General features: G+C 46.8%; 1 protein-coding gene across 2 annotated transcripts in view; it reads left to right on the top strand.

The window, feature by feature from the left end:
- The window catches only part of LOC144823334 (mitogen-activated protein kinase kinase kinase 6-like), a 1,091,718-nt gene that overhangs the window by 90,892 nt on the left and 978,931 nt on the right, over positions 1-21,895 (top strand). For both annotated transcript variants that reach the window (XM_078681777.1, XM_078681776.1), the window contains exon 2: positions 20,266-20,405. In XM_078681777.1, coding sequence (XP_078537903.1) covers positions 20,266-20,405 — 140 coding nt within the window. The remainder of the gene's footprint in view (positions 1-20,265; positions 20,406-21,895) is intronic.

Here is a 21,895-nt window from a genome sequence, read left to right as displayed (position 1 = left end):
CCTTGGCAAGGGCAAGTTCTTCCCTCTGGATCCTCAGATTAGCCTGCTTCATCCTTGCTTCATGTTCTCTCCTCTGAGGGTAAGTCATTCTCCTCTGAGCAGAGGCATGAGAGTGCACAGATCTATTGGAGTCCCTAGAATTAGATCTATCTCTCCTAACTCCAAAGTTAGGCCTGCTCAGGGTCAGTACTGGGGGTCCCCCAGATCCTTCCCTATGTAGGTCTAAGTTGGCCCTTGTGAGTCTGCTGACTATCACAGAGCCATTGTCTGCCTCATCCCCAGATGGTTCTTCTTCTTCCTTGTCCTCTTCTACATTCTCTGTTTCAGGGAGGTCTGGATCTCCAAGAGTACCTTCTAAGGCTGGCATGCTCCCATCTGTGTTAGAAGCCTTTCTAGCATCATATGTCTCTAAGATACCTAACAGAAAGGGAGTGGTAGGGTAAGAACCCTGTTTCAATTTCCTGGAGGTACACAATTGTCTCATCTCCTGGAAACTTAGAGCTGCATATCTGGAAAGGACCTGTGGAGGGTCACTAACCACAAGGGGAGTCACTGAGGTCTCTCCTGTGGTAGACATGCTTTCTAGTGAGGTGCAAGTGGTGCACTTACCTACACTATGGGTTTTCCTACTGATCCCTTGCTAAGAGTTGTAGTCAGGGTGTGCTAGGCCCTTTCTACTACAACAGCTGGTTCAGTAGAACTCAGAGTATTTCTAAGCTTGTTATATGTACCTAGGTACCTTATGTGATCTTTCAAATGATATTTCAAGATTATATGTGGTAAAAACAGCAAGCTCAAATCCCAACCGCTGCACACCAATGTGAGAAGTTGGCCTGATATATGATGCTCACTAGTTCTAGTGATCACCTTGTATCAGTCCAAACAACCCTTATGGTGATTGGTTGTAAAGCAACCTTATAGACCAGCTATCCTAATGGTAGCATGGACAAAGCAGTCTTAGGCTAAACTCTTTTGGCATGTGAAGCCAGCTGTTTTACCACAATATAACCCCTTGAATACCAAGTGAAAGGACACCACACAGGTTGTTATGAAAATAAACAGTATATTTATTAATAGCACCTCTGAACTCTTTATGAGGTCAGAGGGCTAAGCACATGACAATCTCTTACGAAAAATACTACAAGTTGCACAAAATTACAATGGTGCCCTAGGGGCACGACAAACCATATACTAGGGGCCAGATGTAGGTGGCCAATTACCGGTCGGTAACGGCCGAATCCGGCCGTTACCGACCGGTAATTGGATTTTGAGATGTAGGGTGAAAAAAACAGGCATTTTCGGTAATGTTACCGAATGGGTAAATATACCGGTCGGTAAAATTACCGAAAATGCATTTTCGGTATGTAGGTGCCAAGTTGCACATTGACACAGGGCTTTGAAAATCGGTATTTTACCATGCAATACAATTGCATGGTAAAATACCGATGCAGGTGTACATGCACATCTGTGCATGTACACCTGTGCCATGTGACACACATACATGCCCTAAGGGCATGTATGTGTGCCACATGGCACACAAGCCTAAAACAGGGGTGCCAGAGGGTGTCAAAGTGACACCCCCTGCACCCTTGCTAAAATCAGTATTTACCGATTCTGTAATTACAGAATCGGTATTGCCCATTGATTCCTATGGGCTTCACAGCTCATAGGAATCAATAGGAAATACCGATTCGGTATTTCCAGATTCGGTAAATACCGAATCTTAACGATTCGGTATTTCCACATCTGGAAATACCTACATCTCCCCCCTTCATATTTACCACTTCTTAAATACCGAATCGGTAAAATTTGGTATTTAAGAGGTGGTAAATATGAATTACCTACATCTGGCCCTGTGTGTTAGACCTGGCATCCTTGGCGTGGTTTCCCCTGACTTTTTGATCTCTATCTCCTATGTTTTTGACTCTATGCTGGATTACATTTTTGCTGGTCACTTTGCCACCGCTGATCAGTGCCAAAGTGCAAGTGCTCCTAGTAGGGCCTGTACAGATGTAAGGGACATGCTGCAGTAGTGGATTACTGCCAAATTTGTTTTTCACTGTAGCAAGGCTACCTTGTCCATAGGACAGAATGAGGGGGGGGGGCCCATGGGTGCCTGCCTATCTTCCCGGGGCGGGGGGGGGGCCCATGGGTGCCTGCCTATCTTCCCCCGGGAATAAGATAGAAAATCCAAACCTGGTTTCTCTGGATTCAGAAATCCATAATACATCTGTTAGCATGGATGGTTTTTAAATGTTGTGTCTGAAAATAGCACTTTTAGAAAGTGGCTAATTCCTTGTCCAGTCTGCCTGTGGGCCTGCCTGGGTGTGCGAGTTAGAGGGAGTGTGACAGGGTCTGGGAAAGCTCCAGCAGTGGGATGATAGCTGGCTGCCCCTGAAGGTTAGGGGGAGGAGTGGTGCTGGGCTGTGCCCTGCCTTTACGATACCGGCTCCCCTGTCTGCTGGATGACGGATGTCGCTGCCTCCCTGCTTCAAAGGGAAAGATTCCTCAGGACCGAGAGACTCCTGCCGCCAGAGTCTGGACAAGGGCGACCCGTGCTTAAATCACAAAAACCTCAAAGACATCAAAGACAATTTTCTGTAAAGGAAAGACCTGTGTACATTAGACTCAGACTACTTCTGGCTGAAGAGGAGCGTCCCTGCTGAAGAGGACACCGTAAGAAGACCCCAGGAACAGTGCTACCATTGCTGTGTGTCTGGAAGCTGACCTGCTGTCTTGTCTTGTCCTGCCTAAGAGGGGCCGTTGGGACTGTGCTGTGTCCCCCTCCTGCTGAGAAGAACTCTCCAAGGGCTAGAAGAAGAGCTAGCCTCCTGGCCCCAGAGTCCAGGGACAAAGAAACTCTGCCGTGGTCATCGCCTCCCCCCCCCCCCCCCTTCCTGGCTGTGTGCGGGGGAATGCTGTGTTGGTGACTTGCATTTGCCGAGAGGGTGCTGCGGGAGCTCGCGGGCTCGTATCCTTTCTCCCCAAGCTCAAACTTCAGAAAGCATCGCCAGAGCCCAGGAGGCCGCCCTCCTGCCACTAAACAGGAGCGCTGTGGGCCCCTGACTCTGCCCGAGAAAACCCGGCACCCCCCGGGGCCCCCAGCACCGAGATCGGCGAGGCACCGGGAGCCGAGAAGAAGAGGGGAGGCTCGCCCAAATCGCCGCGCTAGGATTGGACGGCGGGCTCTGACCTCACCGCGGGGATTCCCTGGAGCCGCGCTGCGGTTGGCTGGCGGCCCGCCGGGTCATCAGAAAGCCGCGCTACGGTTGGCTGGCGGCCCGCCGCGTTATCCGAGAGCCGCGCTGGGATTGGCCCAGCGCGTCTGGCCCGAGCTGCGTGTCACCAGGAAGCCGGGAGCCGACCTGCCTGTCGTTCCCCCCCCCCAGGTAACGCTCGAGGGTGGGCTTTGGACGAGCGCGTGTCCACCTGGGAGGAGAGGGGTACGAGTAGTGCGTGGATGGCTGGCGCCGGCCGGCACTGAAGGAATCGATTGCCGAGCCCTCCTGGGAAGCCCGTACCGGCATCAGAGAGAAGTGTGGTACCGGGCTAAGAGGAAGTCATTGTTTGGACCATCACCAGGGTAACCGTCACGAGGTACATTTCATGGGGGCATTGTATGCCTACGCACCCCGCGCCCAGGGTCCCCATGAAGAGCGGGGCAGTCCTTTTCACCCAAAGACTGCTCGGGGTGCATTCTGAGTTGCTCAATCTTTTGCAACAGACTCATTTTACGTTTTAAGAACACTTTCCATAAGAAGAATACTTTTGTTTCAAGAAGCCTATTTTATGGTGGTTTATGTCCGTTTTAAGTCTGCCTAACAATATATAAAAACATTATTTTTTATATCAGACCTGTGTGGTGTCCGTTTGTGGTCTCCATTACAATTACTGAAGGTGTTGGTGCAAATACTTTACACATTGCCCTGGAGATAAGCCTGTCTGCTCTGCCAAGCTACCAAGGGGGTGAGCAGGGATTATCTTTTGACGTACATCCACCTTGCCTTGACTAGAGGAGAGGGTCCCTAGTTGGTCAGAGGCCGTGGCCCTACCAAGTATGGACCCCCAATTCTAACACTAAGTAAGTGGAATGTGAGAGTCGATAAAAGGAATGGATCTGTCCAGAGGCTGTAGGATCGTTGGGACCACGCTATACTAACTTCAGGTAAGTAATAGGAGGCCCACGGAACGCGTGTGCAGAGTGTGAACTCACACGCGAGATGCGAAACAACGTCTATGGACAGTACAGTTCAAGTAAAAGGTGAGTACGGACAATCCTCACTAGGTAGGACTAAAACGACTATGGAACTGGACACTAGGACAGTTAAACTACCCTTGAGCACCGAAATGCTCGTGTTACCTCGCCCATGGCCGCGGGTGCATAGGTGTCAAAGTGCGTCGGGTTCTCGTGTTGAAGTCAATGGAGCCTGAAAGAAAAGATGCTGCAGGCGACCAGGAGGAAGATGTCCGGTGCAATCCAAGGGTGGATTGTTGAAGAAGGAGACCTGAAAGCAGAGGGGACAATGTTCACAGTCACTAGCCAGTGACTGGAGTGGAACCAGGAAGGAACCAGATGTCGTCGTCGCGATCAGGTGAAGAGTGGACGCTTGACTCTGCAGCCACGTGGGCCAGGAGGTGTCTTCGACGACCAGGATGGAGGCACGAGCTGTCCCACGCAGGCTCTCGCTGTCGGCGGTGTCGGATCCGGGATTGTACTCCACAGGCCTTGGCAAAGGCAACCCATGCGGTGAGTGAAGAAAGCGTCTGGTGCGGACTAGGAGAGTCCGGGGTGCCCCTCTTTTGGAAGGGAGCAAGGGCCAGTCTGGAGCAACCAGACCAGCAGCAAAGATTCAAAGGTTCGTCGTCTAGGAGGCCACTAGCCAGCCGGCAAGTGACCAGACAACGCGTCGAGCAGAAACCAAGCAGAAGGGCCCCAGGCAGATCTCTTGGATGCTGGAGGGCTGATCTTCGGTGCAGGGGCTGCTCGGGGCTGGGGCTTCTCAGTCCCCAAAGCACTTGGTTGAGTTTACCTCGGGAGCCGTGCTGGAAGCGAAGTGCAGTTTCTTCCAAGATTGCCGGTCCCACGTGTCTCGTCGCACCCACGGATCTCAGCTTTGCTGCAGATGTGAGTTGAGGTCGGAGAGGTCTGGGAATCCGGGTCTCGTCGGGCTCTGAAGTCTGGATGCTCGAGGGAAGACGACAAAGTGAAGCCGCTGGACGCTTGATGGTGGCTGCAGTTGCAGGGTGGACACTCCTTGTCCACAAGGGAGATTCTTCAGTCTTCTGTGGAGCAGAACGTCGAAGGCCAGAGTTTCTTCTTGATGAATAGTTCAGGATAATCTAATTTGGAATGGGACCAGCTCCTACCTTTATTCTCCTAAAGGGGGCTGCACTACTGACTAGGTCCCTCCCCTGGGTGGGACCAGGAAGGGGGGTGGCTAAACCCCCTATCCTTTGTCCGGTTTCCCGCCAGAGCTGGGGCAGGGATGCCCCAGCAACTGGTTTGAACCGGTGTATGCACAGGGCACCTTGTGTGCCCCAGGCATGTCTCATTCCTTTCAGGCCTCCCTACCTCAATACACAAAATCCTGTCTGGGGTGGTGCTAGCACCTCCCAAGGCAGGAAACCCTTTGTCCAAGCCATCCTCACTGGAAGGACTCCCAGCAGCAGGAGGTCAGACTTGTGTCTGTGGTGGCAGCATCCATTTTGTGATGCTGAGGCTCGAGTTAACTTTAACCGGGGTTCACAGTTACATACATGTCGTGTCCCTCTAGAAGGGTGGAATGCTACCCCCGTCGCCAGAATTGGCGAGGGGGTAGTATTCCAAATCGTATGACACCTTACTCGACATGTTTTGATAATGTTATACCAGAGTTAGCATTTAACCGCGAGGATTATAATGCACTTAAGAGTATATGGTATAGCGTTATCATGGAACAGCTATTAGGACTTGGTTCCGCAAGCTGCAGACGGGCTCAGTTCATGCCATAGCACCATCTCACATAATTCCAAGCACTCTGCCTTCAGGATTGATAAGGCCTTCCATAGGAGTGACTGATAGGAATATATGTGTCCATTTTAGGGTTAGATATAGGTATACTATATCTACAGCAAAGGGTGTTTACACCACCTTGCCCCAGCTGTCATGCAGCCAGTTGTGTCAGATTTAGATGGCCAGCCAGGGGTGGCATAATACATGCTTCAGCCCCTGGTAGGCCCTGGGTACACCTATGCCCTGGGTACAGGGACTGATAAGGTGGCCCAGTACCAATTGGTAAATGCACCTAAGGTACATGGAGTCCATTTTAACAGAGAGAGCAGGAAGCCTGGGGTCCTGAATAGCAGGATCCCAGGCCAACTAAGTAAAAAACCAGCAAAACACTAGGCAAAAAGTTGGGGGTAACCATAGTCAGATATCCACCTTCCTACAAGCATTCTTCCGGACTAGGAAGAAAACAGGAGTAAAAACCTTTTTGTTTTTGCAAGATCGGCACTGGTTCTATTGCTCCCTTTCGGAGCATTGTCCAAATCTCCAAACGCCTCTAAGATAGATGTTTAATCTCTTGACTTGTCGGCGGTGTTGAAGGAGGTAATTGAAGAAAACTCAAGAGTGTGCGAATTGTAGTATATTGAAGGCCCATCTGTCTGTTGTTATTTTCTGTCAATAATGTAGATGGGAAGCAACTCTCCCACCCATGGAACTCGTGGAGAGGAAGAGCAACATGTAGCCAGATCCAGGAGGTTGTCATTGTCTTTTACCATTGTTTTTCTTTGACAACCTCCTAGTCCTCTAGGAGCCGACTTTGTATATTTCCTTGTTTGTTTTCTACCCTATTGCTGACAATATAGTTGTGATGATGAGGAATAAAAGGGGTTATCTTCCCTTGTTGATAATTCTTCTTGTAGGATGACTGGCTCTTTCCCTGGCGACTCGGACAGGCACCTTACGGTATCGTAGTGTACCCAGGGTGTTTGTAGTATCTGTATCTCTTTTGATACTTTGAAATGCCTCATCCACTTGTATCCCAATAAATCTTCTTCATTGAAGGGGAGATTCAGGATCTTAATTTTGGACTTCTGGTCTAATGGAAGTCGACCGTAACCACCCCTGATGCCTTAGCACTGTCGATCGCATCATGTCTAATGTCCTCTGGGAAGAGGTCCATGATAGGCGCCATATCACACCACATATGCCTGTCTTATCTATCCAGAATAGCAAGGGCATTATCTGCTTTGACTAAGAGATCAGACATGGATGAGAATCTCTGTCCTACGTTGTCGAAGCATCTACCCTCCCTGTCAGGAGGTGTTGATATAGGCGCAGAAGGATTCTTAGATTTCTGTTACGCCGCTTACTAAAACACGGAATCAGGTTTTGGATGGCCCAGTAAACACGCTGGTGCGTCTAAAGGAGCTTTATATTGTTTTTCCAATCTAGCGAGCACAGGCTTAACTGTCGCTGGTGTCTTCATCACTTTTAAACCTTCTTCCCACACATGGCTAACAATTGGGGATAGCCTGGCCTTTTTTTTTTTTTGTTGAATGGCTCCTGGAAATCGTATAAGAAGCATTCCGTTTGAATTGTCGACATAGGAAGCTAGAATCTCTCGCAGCTCTTTCCATTATATTTTGGAATATGCGGAGAATCCACCGGTCCTGGTGAGGGAGATGCCGGAGATGGATTCCAGAAATCATCCAATTTTTTGTTGGGATCTGTTATTTCTCCCTCTTCCTGGTCATCATCTGTGGTGACCGGATTCTGGTGATGTATTACTTGAGGAGTTGCCGGCCTAACTTCTTGTTGTGTCTCCCTGTTTCTAACTGGAGTAGTAGGGATGGGATTTCCTGAGAAGCTGGTGTCGGCGGAAATCTCTTTCCATAGTCTGCCAGCATAAACTGCAGATCTATTATCATGGAGGATGGCATACCAACCATTCCTTCCTGGTACTCATGTCGATAATGCTGTTGCTGAGGATATTGGTATTCCCCATATCCCTCCTCAGTCCTTCTCCTCAAACTTGTCATGTAATTGTGAGGGACTACTAGCGTATCCAAAGGGTCCTCTTCCTATGAATCCTGCTCTTCAAGCAGGTGCTGCTGATTTCTAATTCTGGAATTTTCCTCGACGAGCCCGTTGACGAGATCGCCGTCGACATCACTGTCTTCTATGCCATCGTCGACACCAGGCATAGAGAGCTATCGGGGGTTGTCGACGACCACCGTCGTAGACGACCGCCGCCGTCGACAACCACCGTCGTAGATGCCGTCGTAGACTATGCCGTCGACGGAGACGCTGCGATAGGCAATGTTGGTTTCTTAGTCTTTACCTCAAAGGTATAGAAGACTGCTTCCTGAAGGGTTCTTTGACCAGAGGAAGTGATTTTGATGGCTCAGAAGTCGTCTTTGTAACATTATCTTTCTCCAAAAGCATGTCATTTACTCTCCTTTTCCACAGAGTGAGGAGATTTTGAAGGACTGTGCCCAGAAGACCCATGAGTGGTCTTTTTGAGGACCTTCTCAGGATGTTCCCCTGAGGAATGAGTTCAAGGAGATTTTTATCTCTTGAGATCTCCTAGATGTTGAGGACGCCGCCTCATCACTGTCACTGGGACAACCTCCTTTCTGGCCTTAGTGTTTGACACCCTATGAAAAGACGACATCTCAGAATTTACTTGAGAAAATGCGACATACCTTGCGGTCTGTGACCTGCGGATATAGACAGTAAATGTAGTCAGTGTGAGGATCATCAATGTAGAGCAACCTCTTGGAACACGTTGTACAGGCTCTAAATGATCCTTTTTTTCTCCTTTCCAGACATTCTTTAAAGAATGAATATGAAGATAATCCATAGTAGAACAGAATCCAGAAGAATTCCTAAGAACAAAGTTCTTTAATGAAGTTAAATAACACAGAGTTTGAGCAGAGCTCAAAGGAGACTCCCTAGCACAATGTGCGGTAGAAAATGTGAGGGGCAAAAGGTTCTCTCTGGAGTGTTCTAGAGGGAGAGGGGCTCTGATTGGTTCAGGGACAAGTTTGGTCTCTTTTACATAACGAAGGTTATGGGTTGCAAAAGGAAAATGGGCCTAGGCCTCTTTTCAGTTTGCTATACTACTAAGCATTGCTTTTCTATGTACTGGAGACTCCCGTTTCGCCGACGGGGAATGATTCAGGTATGTGAATCTATGAAAGCTCCAATACTGGAGTAAATAGTCACTCATACATGTACTCACTCATCATATGTACTCATACACCTATACATCCTGTTACAAACTCTATAGATTACACACTCATCTATAGAGTTACTCACACACAGGCACTCATGCTAATAAAGAATCAAACATCCATTTACTTGCATATACAGTTATACACACACCACCACACTTACTTCTACATAAACTTACACATACTTACTCTCTTGAACAATCACTTATAGAAACACATACTTATTCATACAGGAACTCTTCCAATCTCTCGCTGTCACATGTACTCACTTATATACACCAATCCTCACATATACTAGTTTAAAATATATGTAGTTACTTAACAAGAATGATGGCAGTGGATTCTCAATAGCAGCCAGCACCTCTTTTGTTTGCACATCAATCTGGCGAATGCAATCTATTTCAAGCGTGCTGTATGCCTCTGCACCGTGCCACCCACAGTGCTAGTAATCATACACAGAATCCTCCATATATAAACAGCTATTCAGAACAATGACCGAGCACAACCAAGACAAGTGTATAATTGACTATATGCAGTCAAGGAAGTTATTTAATATACAAAATGAAAAAACATGTAGCACTTTGTTCAGCATGTAAATCTTCACCGCTGTTGCCAAGTTGTTACAGCAATGGTACAGCCGACACGCGTTTCGTCGCAATTTGAGACTTTTTCAAGGCTGTTAACAAGATAATATAGTGGGATTTTAGTTGTTTCACATTTCGAAAAGACCTGCATAAACACATTATAGTTTATTAAAGTGCTAGAGTTAAACACCATAGCCCATTTTAGCTGAGTCAAATAGGGTTAGCTGAAAAAGTAATAGAAAGCCAGTGGAGAGATTGAGAAGACTCTCAAGACACCTCCATGTGGCAAAAAAAGGTTTTTTTTTTTTTTTTAAATGATTTTTTTAATGTATAAATATTTACTCTAAGTCGTGCACCCACCCTTGTTGTGCCTAGTAAAGAAGTGTTGCTATGAATGATATTGGGAAAAGGAAAGGAACGGCGAAGAAAAAAAGTGTGAGCGAAACCATCATTACCCGTGTTGTTCTATTCTACCAACAGCCACATTTAATAGTTAAAATACCTTCAATTTCTGTATGAAGGGATTTCTCATAAGACCACGGACTTCCTATATTCAAGATTCAAAAGTAGTATAGATGACAATCGTTCAGGTCCCTGTCACGATGTCAAATGCAGCTATATACTGAAAAACACATGGAAGTGCAATAGTTATCCTTCAGAAATGCCGGCAAACACCCTGTAATTGTTCAAATGGTAATGACTGGTTAGACCCAACATTATCGCAACCTCCATTACACGTTTATTATACAAGTATATTCCACACCAAAAACATAATTCCTCGGGGGGCGTGGCTAGCACCCAGCCAAGATGGCCGCAGCATAACGGAGCTCTGTGACTAAAGAGCCCTCCCTCATCAAATCCGTACATTTATCCGAACCACCGCAATTCCTGCACCACACTGCCTGATACGGCTGATCCTCCGGTGCACAACGTACCGACCCGTGTCCCTGTGCGCCGAAAACTCGAGGAGCGACACCGAAGTGAACTCTGAGGCCTACTTTGGCGCCAGGAGCCGGGGACTAAAGTGGGAGGAAGACCCAGCGAGGCAAGTACCCTGAAGCGGAGGCCGTCGCACGAACGCTCGCAGGTACGCCCCGGAGCTACACTCCCGCAGCGCTGCCACAGCTTCAGCAGACATAGAATAACCCCCCGCTGCACTCTATACGACCCTCTACTTAAAGGGGAGAAAAAGCAAGCAGCGCACCGGTGGGGAAGGGCGGCCTCCGGCAGGTGTGGGCCCACGACGGAGTGACACACGCGGCCGCAACCGGTCGCTTGACTCCGGCATAACTACAAGCCACAGCGACTCCCCAACAGACCATCCTACCACAGGCCACCACAGCATCCCGGCCAAAGATGGAGGGGCACATCCCTTGGGAGTAACACACGACACCACCACCGGCCACTGGACTCCGGCATATCCACAAGTCGCAGTGACGCCGTAACATACTGTCCTAGCCATAGGCCGCTGCAACGCTCTGGCCGCAGACAGAGGGGCATAGCCCAAGAAAAGCATTACATTTACTACCCTAAGGATTACTACAGTGGCGACCTCTGCACCACTGGGCAGGAGTTCGGGATAACCCACGAAGACGCTAACCGCTGCTAACACAGCTAAAAGCACCCGGTCTACCCACTCACAGAACACGATCGCCCTGCCCTCCCAGTGACTGCTGTGAAGAACTTACTGCTTTGACAAGTTGCTGAACTAACTCTGGGCGAACCCTAAAATCACTCAGCGCACCATATCCTGTGGCCTACATAATGAGTGGCAGGGGGGCAAGAGGCCATCAGGCCTCAAAACTAGACAAATTCGTCTACCACAAGGACCCACCAGACAATCCAAGAGGGGAAATACAGCGGACGCCATCCCAGCCCAATGGCGCAACAAATGACGCTGAAAAGGTCACCCTGCAAGATGTGATGGCAACACTAAAGATGATGCAATCCTCAATGGGCACAATATCTACAGACGTCTACCTGATAAGGGCAGATTTTGCGAAGATGTCGGACCGACTCGTGGAGGTGGAGAAGACAACTACCGGGCTCGTGGGAGACCCATCGGATCTTCAGAGTAGAGTCCAAAAACTAGAAGATGATGATGCCACACCGAGGGCTAAACTTGACGATCAGGAAGGCCGCTCACGGCGCAATAACATACGCCTGATAGGTGTACCGGAAACGGCAGGCGGCTCAGCCCTAGACCTCTACGTTGAGGACCTCATACACAATCAGCTCAAACCCAGAGGGCTATCAAACTATTTCTCGGTGGAACGAGCCCACCGAGTACCCGGAGGAAAGCCCAAACCGGGGGTTCCGCCCCGTCCCATCTTAGCGCGAGTCTTCAACTTCTGGGACCGGGACGCTATTTTACAAGCAGCACGCACATGCCCGCCGATAAAAATCGATAATTCAGAAATTAATTTCTATCCAGATTACACAGCGGCAGTGGCTCAACAAAGGAGAGGCTTCACGAATATAAAGAAGGAACTGCGAGTTTGTGAACTCAAATACTCAATGATCTTTCCAGCAAAGCTACGAGTCGAATCGGAAGGAAAAACATGTTTTTTTGAATCGCCGAGGGACGCCCAGGATCGGCTAGAGGGATGGAGACCAGCTAGAAGACCCAGGAATCGCGACCCCGCTGCGAAACAGCAGAAATAGAAGCCCACAGGCAACCGACGAGACCAAATAGACATGAGACGTCACACAGCGGACACTGCGGACTCTACCCGGCACCATGGCTACTGCTTATTTGACTGGGACATCTGGTTGCACTCTTTGACAGGGCGTAAGGTATACCAGACAGATGAGAGACTACTTAGCCGCAGTCGTTGATGGTCGACCATGGTAAGACTCAGATCACGGACACAGGGATTCATGCAGGTAAGAAATCCTAATCTAAAACGACACTGCATGGTATTTTCGGAGAGAGGGACTCGACGAAGGACACAGAAATCTCACCCCCACTAACTATACTCCTAAGTTGGGGCTATAAGCACTCTGCTCAGTTGGGGAGGTGGAAGGTTCTTTATCCACCGGGCAGGGAGGCAGGGAGGAGGGCAAGGGGTTTGCACATACTGAGTTTGACTTGTTTTTGTTCTATGTTCCTGGCTTGGATAGTTCTTTCATGTATACATGCCACATACTCTCTGGCTCTTCTACACACATTCAGACACATTGCCTCGAATGAGGCCGGCTCTCATCGGACGTTCATCATTCTATATAAGCACTACACCCAACCTAGATTGTTAGGCGCCCTAGCTTTCTACCCAGGCATTAGCTTAACATCGGCTTTGGCACGGGCATACTCCACAGTACTATGGATGCACCTACACACCGTACACTATGGTGGAAAACAATATATCGGAATCTAATCCCCAGTTGCAAAAATTGATATCCCCCCCCCCCCCACTGACAATTATTTCCTGGAATGTAAACGGGCTGGGACATAAAATTAAACAGGGACTGGTCCTGCAATATTTAAAACGAAAGGCACCCACAATGGTCCTACTACAGGAAACACACGACAGGCATGGCTAGTAAGGCACTGAATCGTTGGGGCTTCAAAATGGTAACACATGCAGAGTTTTCCTCCGGTTCCCGGGGGGTCGGAATTCTCATCAACAACAGTGCTCCATTGATAATCCAACATACATGGGCAGACGACCAACGGCGCTTTGCGGCAGTCACCTGTCAATGGGAGGGACAGACATATAATATACTATCAGTATATATCCCCCCGACACTACATCAAGGAGCCTTTCAAGATCTAGGGAAATTACTACTCGAACTCCCTGAAGGGAACCTGATCATGGGAGGTGACTTTAACGCGGTACTTAACACGGCAATAGATCGCCAACCTCCTCGAGAAACAACCAGACCAAGCCAAATCTTTAAAGAATTTCAAGACGCAATGGGGCTGGTGGACATGTGGAGGCTTAAACACCCGACTGACCGCCACTACACATTTCACTCGGGAGCACATAACAGTCTCTCCCGAATAGACTATATCTTAACACTAGCAATACCTCCTGAAATGGTAACGACCATAGAACATCTACCAAGAGGGATATCAGACCACTCCCCAGTTCAACTCACCTACACAACACGACCCATGAGACGGCAGAGAATCTACCCAGTTTATCCGGGCTATTTGAAAAACCACAAAATCGCAAAGGCAATAAACACTGCAACCACGCACTACTTTGAAGAAAACCTATCGTCAGTTGACTCACCGTCAATCCTCTGGTAGGCATATAAAACGGTCATCAGAGGACATGCCATCTCCACTATCACTAGACACAAAAAGAACCAAAGAGAGACCATTGAAGCGCTAGAAACGGCCGTCCTGACGGCAGAAATAGCCCATACCTCAGATCCCACAGATGACACAGCGCAAACACTCGCCCTAGCATCTCGCGAATACGGGGCATACGCAGAAGAAATGGCAAAAGCTAGGCACACTGATACCCTACATAGGATTTACGAGCTGGGAGATAAGACAGGGAAAATGCTCGCATGGCTTGAAAGGAAGGATAGAGCGGACAGATGGATAGCCCAATTAGCACTGCCTGATGGCACACATACTACCTCCCCCCAAAGGATAGTTGAAGAACTGGCCTCATATTAAGAAAAGGTATACACTGCACGTGGTAGTGTGACAGAAGAGGACAGCATGCAATTCCTACATGACATACCGCTTACCACTCTATCACAGGAAGACGCTCAAGCTCTAGAGGGTGATTTAACGGTGGACGAATTGGGGAAGGCACTAGCAGCCTTACACACTGGCAAAGTAATGGGACCAAACTGCCTACCGGTAGAACTCTATAAAACAATGGCTGACAACTCGTCCCTAACATGCTCCCCATGTATAATGACTGCTTAACACAGGGTACACTAACGGCTGATCAGCGATTGGCCACCATTGTCACAATTCATAAACCTGGCAAACCGCCTGACCAGACGTCCTCATATCGACCGATCTCACTAATGAACACAGACGCGAAAGTGTTAGCGAAACTATTGGCACTACGACTACAGCCACACCTCACAACATTGATACACCCGGACCAGTCGGGCTTTATGCCCGGGCGGAATACATCTCTTAACCTGCGACGTCTTAATGGGGTACTTCACCACATTCCAATGCTGCGTCTCCTTTATTATTATTAATAAATCTTAAACCTTCACTTCCAAATCATCATTACACCGAGCTCCGCTATATTAAATTGGCACCAGAACCTCTTTTTTTTTTTTATATTTTCACTCGATGCGGGGCACGAGATGGCTGCTAACACTTCCTAGTTTGAAGTGTTAGCAGCCAATCCGAGGCAAGCTAGTGCTCAGCAGTTAGGCACCGACCAGATATATATATATTTTTTTCCTTTAATATCTCAAAACACTACTGAACGGATTTACACAATTTCTACAAAAGTGCGCTTTCTGGACCAAGACCTTTCTCCCTGCCAAATTTGGCATAATTCCGTTCAGCAGTTTCACCTGTAGCCTTGTCTAAAGTTTCGTATGGAAAATGCATTGAGAAAACACGTTTTGGAACCCCCCCTTTTTCTCAACTCCCTTTGATCAATCACCCCTAAACTTTCAAGATAGGAGCTGATCAAAAAAGAGAAACTTTTTGCAAAATTTCATAAACATTCGTCAAATGAAGCCCAAGTTATAGGCACATGGATGGCTCCAGGAGAGGGGCCACACAACACCCCTCCCAACATGATTGAAGCCGCAGGTCTGCGGGGATTCCAGTGGGCCCCTGCTATTTTTTTAAAAACAATTCCCCCGAGACCTAGCCCACCCCGGGGTCTCATGAAAATAAAACACAGTAACCCGCGTAAAGTTATAAGCACATAGAGGGCTCCAGGAGAGGGGACACGCAACACCCCTCCCAACATGAGTAAAGCCCCAGGACTGTGGGGACCCCAGTGGGCCCCGCTATTTTTTTGAAAACAATTTCCCGAGACCTAGCCCACCCCGGGGTCTCATTAAAATAAAATGCAGAAACTCCGGACCCCAGCGCGAATTGCGACGATTTATTCTTTTTTTTAATTTTATTTGGGCCTTAGGGGTTCTTCTGGGACCACCTGAGCAGGCATAGGGAGTCAGGATGTTTCTACCCTGCCCCCTTCTCTTGTTTTCTACCTTTGTTTTTCTGTTTTCTAGCAACTCGCTTCTACCGACACACAAGATGGCTGCCAACACTTCCTGGTTTGGAGTGTTGGCAGCCAATCATAGTGAAGCTCGTGCACGGGACTTCGGCTTCGCCCAGATGTCGAAACTTTTATTTTTCTAATTTCTCAGCAACTACTGAACGGATTCACACAATTTCTTTTAAAAAAAAAAGGTAGCTTTCTGGCACACGCACTACCTTTGTGCAAAATTTGGGGTAATTCTGTTCAGTAGTTTCAGCTGTAGCCTTGCATACAGTTTCCTGTGGGAAATTGATTTTTTTACTCTTATTTTTTGAATTTCTCAAAATCTACTGAACGGATTTACACCATTTAAAAATGGTTGCCTTCTGAACCAAGCTCTACCTTTCTGCCACATTTGGGGTAATTCCGTTCAGCAGTTCAGGCTGTAGCTCGTCGCAAAATTTCCTATGGAAATTAACATGGGGAAAATGCTTTTTGGGACCCCCCTTTTTTCTCAGCCCCCCGTTGACGAATCACCCCGAAACTTTCAGGATAGGAGCTGACCTGGGTAGACTTTTTCGGGGGAAAATTTTGCAAAGATTCGTCAAATGATGCCAAAGTTATTAGCAAATGAAAAAGGTTGTAACCACAACTACCTACTGGCGACCGCCAGTAGGTAATATATATGTGTGTGTATAATATGTATATGTGTATATATATATATATATATATATATATCTCTCTCCAGTACCACCACCTCCTCATCGGACAAAGCACGGCACACTCCGGAGTTCAAGGGCAAGGGTTTTATTAAAATATTATGCTCATGGTGCTAGCAGTCCCCTTGAAACGCTAAGGCAGGCGCGTTTCAAGCCTTCCAAATGGCTCTCGTCCGTGCCTGTTCCTGGGTCTCTGCACTCTCTGTGCTGGTTGAAACGAGGTGCAGGCGAGTGGAAACTTGCTCTTTAATGCTGTCATCAGGCTCCTCCTCCAATAGGCGGTGTCTTGACCACTTGCGCTTTCAGCCTGCCAAGCAATGCATGCTGATAGATGCAGTCCATAGGGGTGCCTGTGCAGTGACCGGGCCTCTCCTCACATCAGGTGATGTCTGCAGTTGCTGGATATGGGCTGTACTCCAGCTCTAGTACCCAGCATGACAACCAAAAAGCCTTTCACCCCAACTCCTTAATCAGGCGAACAGCGTCGCCTCCTCTCTCCCAGTTCGGGCTGTAGCTGGTCGCAAAATTTCCTACGAAAATTTACATGGGGAAAACGCTTTTTGGGACCCCCTTTTTCTCAGCCCCCCGTTGAAGAATCACCCCGAAACTTTAAGGATAGGAGCTGTCCTGGGTAGACTATTTGGGGGGGGGGGGGGGGGGAGAGAATTTCGCAAAGATTCGTCAAACGACGCCAAAGTTAATAGCAAATCAAAAAATGCTTTTCCTATGGAAACTAGGTTGTAACTATACCTACTGGCGACCGCCAGTAGATAATAAATATATATGTGTATATGTGTATATATGTATATATATATATATATATATATATATATATATATATATATATGTCATTTTTGTGAAACCTGAATTTCACATCATACATGTATCGTTATTTTACATGCACATTGTACTTGAGGACATACCTCTCATACAATACTCGAGCGAATACCAGCAGTGAACCGGTTTGAGCAAAAATATCTTGTAGAAACTGTGAAACTTATATATACAAATATTTTTTTGCTCGAACCAGTTTCTCATGTGCAATAATTACTCAACAAAAAAAGTGTACTCATGAACGCCAACATTACTTACCATGTTCTTAACTCAACAATCCAGAATTCTGCAAAATTGTACTTGCGTTAAAAAAACAAATCACCATGACTAATGTGAACTAAAAGGTCTTAACTGCTTTACCAGAGGGTCGTATACTTCTCATCTAGTCCGGCAATATCAAGGTAGTGCTTATACTTCAGTTTAAGAGGTTACAGAAGACTCTTCACAGATACAAATCTGTTCACCAATTCTCTAGACAAGAATATACTGGAGAGATTTGTATCCATTAAAATATGATGATATGGATAATTGTCTCAGTATTGCACAAACATGAGTCTTAATGATTAGACTTTTAACATGTTATATTATAACTGTGTCAAGGAGCTATTGCAATACCCAGGTGGTTTCATGTCATCTAGGCGCGTTTCAGCATAAACTTGCCTTCTTCAGGAAAGCCACCTCAGATGTATTTATTCTCTAGTAATGATGCAGTTAGTCGTGGACTATTAGTGATAATCAAGACCGCCCACAGTAGATGGCCGTCTAAAGTCCAACAAGAGCCTTACATATTTTATATTCTGTTTCCTGAAACATGTCAATAATGCAGGTTCATTCTAGGCGAGCTACCTGCATCAGTACTAGAGAATACCTACATCTGAGGTGGCTTTCCTGAACCAGGCATGTTTATGCCAAAACAGCCTAGATGACATGAAACCACCCGGGAATTGCATCGCTCCGTGACACAGTTATAATCTGTCTTTTTTAAAGTTTAATCTTTAAGACTCATGTTTGTGCAATACGGAGACCATTATCCATCATGTTTTAATGTATACAAATCAGTTCAGTATATTCTTGTCTAGAGAATTTGTTAATATGAAAATATTGATTGATCAGCGTGAATGAGTAAATAGATGAATGTAGCATGTATGTGGTTTGCTTTTACTTATGAACATGAATTCTATCCAAATGAGCAATAATAAACAATAGTATTTTTTTTACATTTCTATCCAGGTGTGTCTGTTCTCCCCTCCTTAAATGTTTTTTGGTGTTTTTTTTTGAAAATGTGTTGAAGTTGACCTAGGAATTTCACAGTATGTATTTCCCTGCCTAGTAGCAGGGGGCCCTTTATCTTTACTGGGACATACGGCAAGCAGGGAAAATTGTCCCTCATGTACCCCCGCTAGGTAGTAAAATACTTCCATATTTGTGGTTCAGAGGGCCTCTCATGCTCCTTGAAGCTGGTGCCATTGCACCTTCTGCGCTCATTATGACTATCCCCATGGCAGAGAGCTAGGTATCAGTCTGTAGTACGTTATTGGTAAATGAGCCATAGAAACCACCGACCACTTTAGGTGCCTATTCACTTAAAAATGGAAGTAAATACTTAATGGTTGAGACTTTGCTTAAAAGCTGGGTGGCTGCGTTTCTCTATGGAAATGGTGATGGTCCTTTTGGTGCGCTTTACCTGCCGGAATATTTTCTAGAGAGATTGCAGGTGGTACTAAATGCGGCAGTCCGCCTCCTTTTAAAACTGCTTGTGAGAGGGCATATCTGCCAACATTTACGGGATGTGCATTGGATTCCGAATAGGAAAAGAATGGTGTTCAAGGGGCTGATGCTGACACATGGTGCTCTTCACCAATCGGGGACTGTGTACTTGAGAACCAGGTTCAGCTTACCTTCACCCACCTGAAATCTGAGATCTGCCAATAAACTATTCGCAGTGATTCCCAGAATAAGTAAGACTAGCACAGGAGGTAGATCATTGGCTTTTGTATGTGCCACTGCTTGGAACCAACTCCTGTTAGAACTGCGGGCTGTTTCTAATCTGTCAGCCTTCAAAAAAAGCCTGAAAACTTGCCTTTTTAATCGGGCTTTAACCACATTTACTATCCTCTGATCTTTAGCTACGATGCCGGGACACTGTGCTGAGTAGCTGTGAGAATTAGAAGTCTAATTTCATCATCCTCCGCCTATGTATTGGAGTTTTAGCCATGAATAAATACTCTTATCAGCAGCCATTGGCTTCTTTGTTTCTGGAACCTTCAGCAATGGACTTGAGATATTGTCACTCCCATCTTGTAGGAATATTTTTGTCTCGCCATTCTTTTGGATATGTGGCTGTAACCTTCCTCTTCCCCTTGAATGCATGAGGGATTTGTTTTTACATATGACTTGTACTGTCATAAACCATTTAATTCAATAACAATACACACAAATCTTTAATATTCTGCAGTGCATCCGGCCTTTTTTTTAAAATTTCTTTTGCCAGTGTTCCTATTTTGACAATGCTGGTTTGCATTTTGCGATTCTTGCAATTTGGCTTTGATTTTGTAGTAATTGTCGTTTCCTCGCAGTCCGTTCAAGAGTGTAGGTACGGGCAAATGGCACCATTTATCTTCAATGACACCCCTGGAGGTGCCTGCAATGGCATGCTTATCTAATTGAGTCACATTTTACTCGTTGATGTTTCACATCCACTTCTTGGGACGGCTGACTCGTTGTGTTCACTTCTAACCTACCCTCCCTCCTTTTCAGATGTTGCTATCGTGGAGGTGAATGACTCCTTTGCCCAGCCATCGCTGTTCTACCACTTGGGTGTGCGCGAGAGCTACAGCATGACCAACAACATTCTGCTGTGCTGTCAGCCTGACTTTTCAGATCTGCAGGCTCTGAAGGTGAGTTCTGGGCTCCAAAAATGGCCATGAGCTCTTTGAACATAAAGAGAGACCGGTAGACTGAGGTAAAGACTTCGAGATTGGGAGAAAGAGGCTGCAAGATAGAGATAGACGTACATACAGCAAGAGAGGGAGAGAATGGGTGGCTCAGTGAGATGCTGAGAGCAAGACTTTGAGAGACTGAAGAAAAGAGAGACTGAAAGAGACTGAGAGGCACTGAAAGAGAGACTGATTGCCAGACACAAAGCGCAAAGAGAGGTAATTGATAATGAGACAGTGGGTAAGTCCTTTAGGTAGGATAGTGGGTACAGAAAAGAATGTTGTGGGTACTGTTTACCACTACTGTCTCGCCCCAGGGTATTATCACACTTTAAGCCCTTTGTTGTGCCCTTGGCCCCATAAGGATAGCACTAGTTTCTGATTGTTTCAAAATGGTTTTAGTTTTGTATACAGAAAAGAATACGACTACTTGAATTATATGTTCAGGCAGCATCAAATTTGGTAACAGAGTGTTTGAGGCATATGTGGCTGTAGATATACATGCTTTGTATACTCCTGCCATCTAGTGTTGGGTTTGGATGTTTGCAAGTTCTTTTTCTAAGAAGAAGCCTTTTGAGTTGCGAGATAATGTGACTCCTCCTTTTGATAATAGGGCAGAGGTCCTCAAACCTTTCGATGCTGAGAGCCACTTGTTAAACTTTTTAGGAGTGAGGACCCCCTCTGATAAAAATTTATAGAACCTGGTACTCCTCATCATGACAACCGTAAACACCCCCAATTCCCACCTAAAATCATTTTTACATTGAGGAAATAATATTACAGTGTTTGGCAAACCAAAGGTCAGTGAGCGTGGGGGTGCAGTCGAAGGTGTAGCTAAGAGCAAAGGGCGTCATTTATGAGGAATTGGGGACAGGCAGCGCTGCAAGGCTTCTTGCTGCGCTGCCCTACGCCAATGTGTAAGGGCAGGAATGCACCATATTTATGAAATACTGTGCATTCCTGTCCTTTCCCCTTGCATTGACACACAAATTGCTGCCTAGCACCAGCATAGGCAGCATTGTTTATGTGCAGGAAGGGCACCTTCCCTCACAAAAATAATCCAGCGAGAAGTTTTCCTCTTTCTATGTAAGCTGCAGAATGCAGGACACATGGAAAGAGTAAAAAATGAGGAGAAAGTTTTCACTGGGGAGACGTAGGTTGTTGGCGCTGCCCCAGGTTTAAATGATTTTGTAAATAGGGCGCAGCATCAAAATCCATGGATGTTGCGTGGGAGCACCCACGCAATGAACATGGAACACCTCCTTGATGCAGAGTTAGGCAAGTCAGCAACTTTCCCTGCTATGTCTTACTGAATATCTATGAGTCCATGCAAAGCCCTGCAGAAAGACTTTGAGCCGCCTCATAGGTATGGTTGTTACGCTTGCGCCGCCAGAGCGTTAAAAAAAAAAACCCAGGTGCTCTGGTGGCGCAAGCCTCTCTTAAATAAGCCC

This window comes from Lissotriton helveticus, chromosome 3_1 (genome assembly GCF_964261635.1).
Source record: "Lissotriton helveticus chromosome 3_1, aLisHel1.1, whole genome shotgun sequence".
NCBI lineage: Eukaryota > Metazoa > Chordata > Amphibia > Caudata > Salamandridae > Lissotriton > Lissotriton helveticus.
This window is presented reverse-complemented; position numbering and strand designations above follow the sequence as displayed.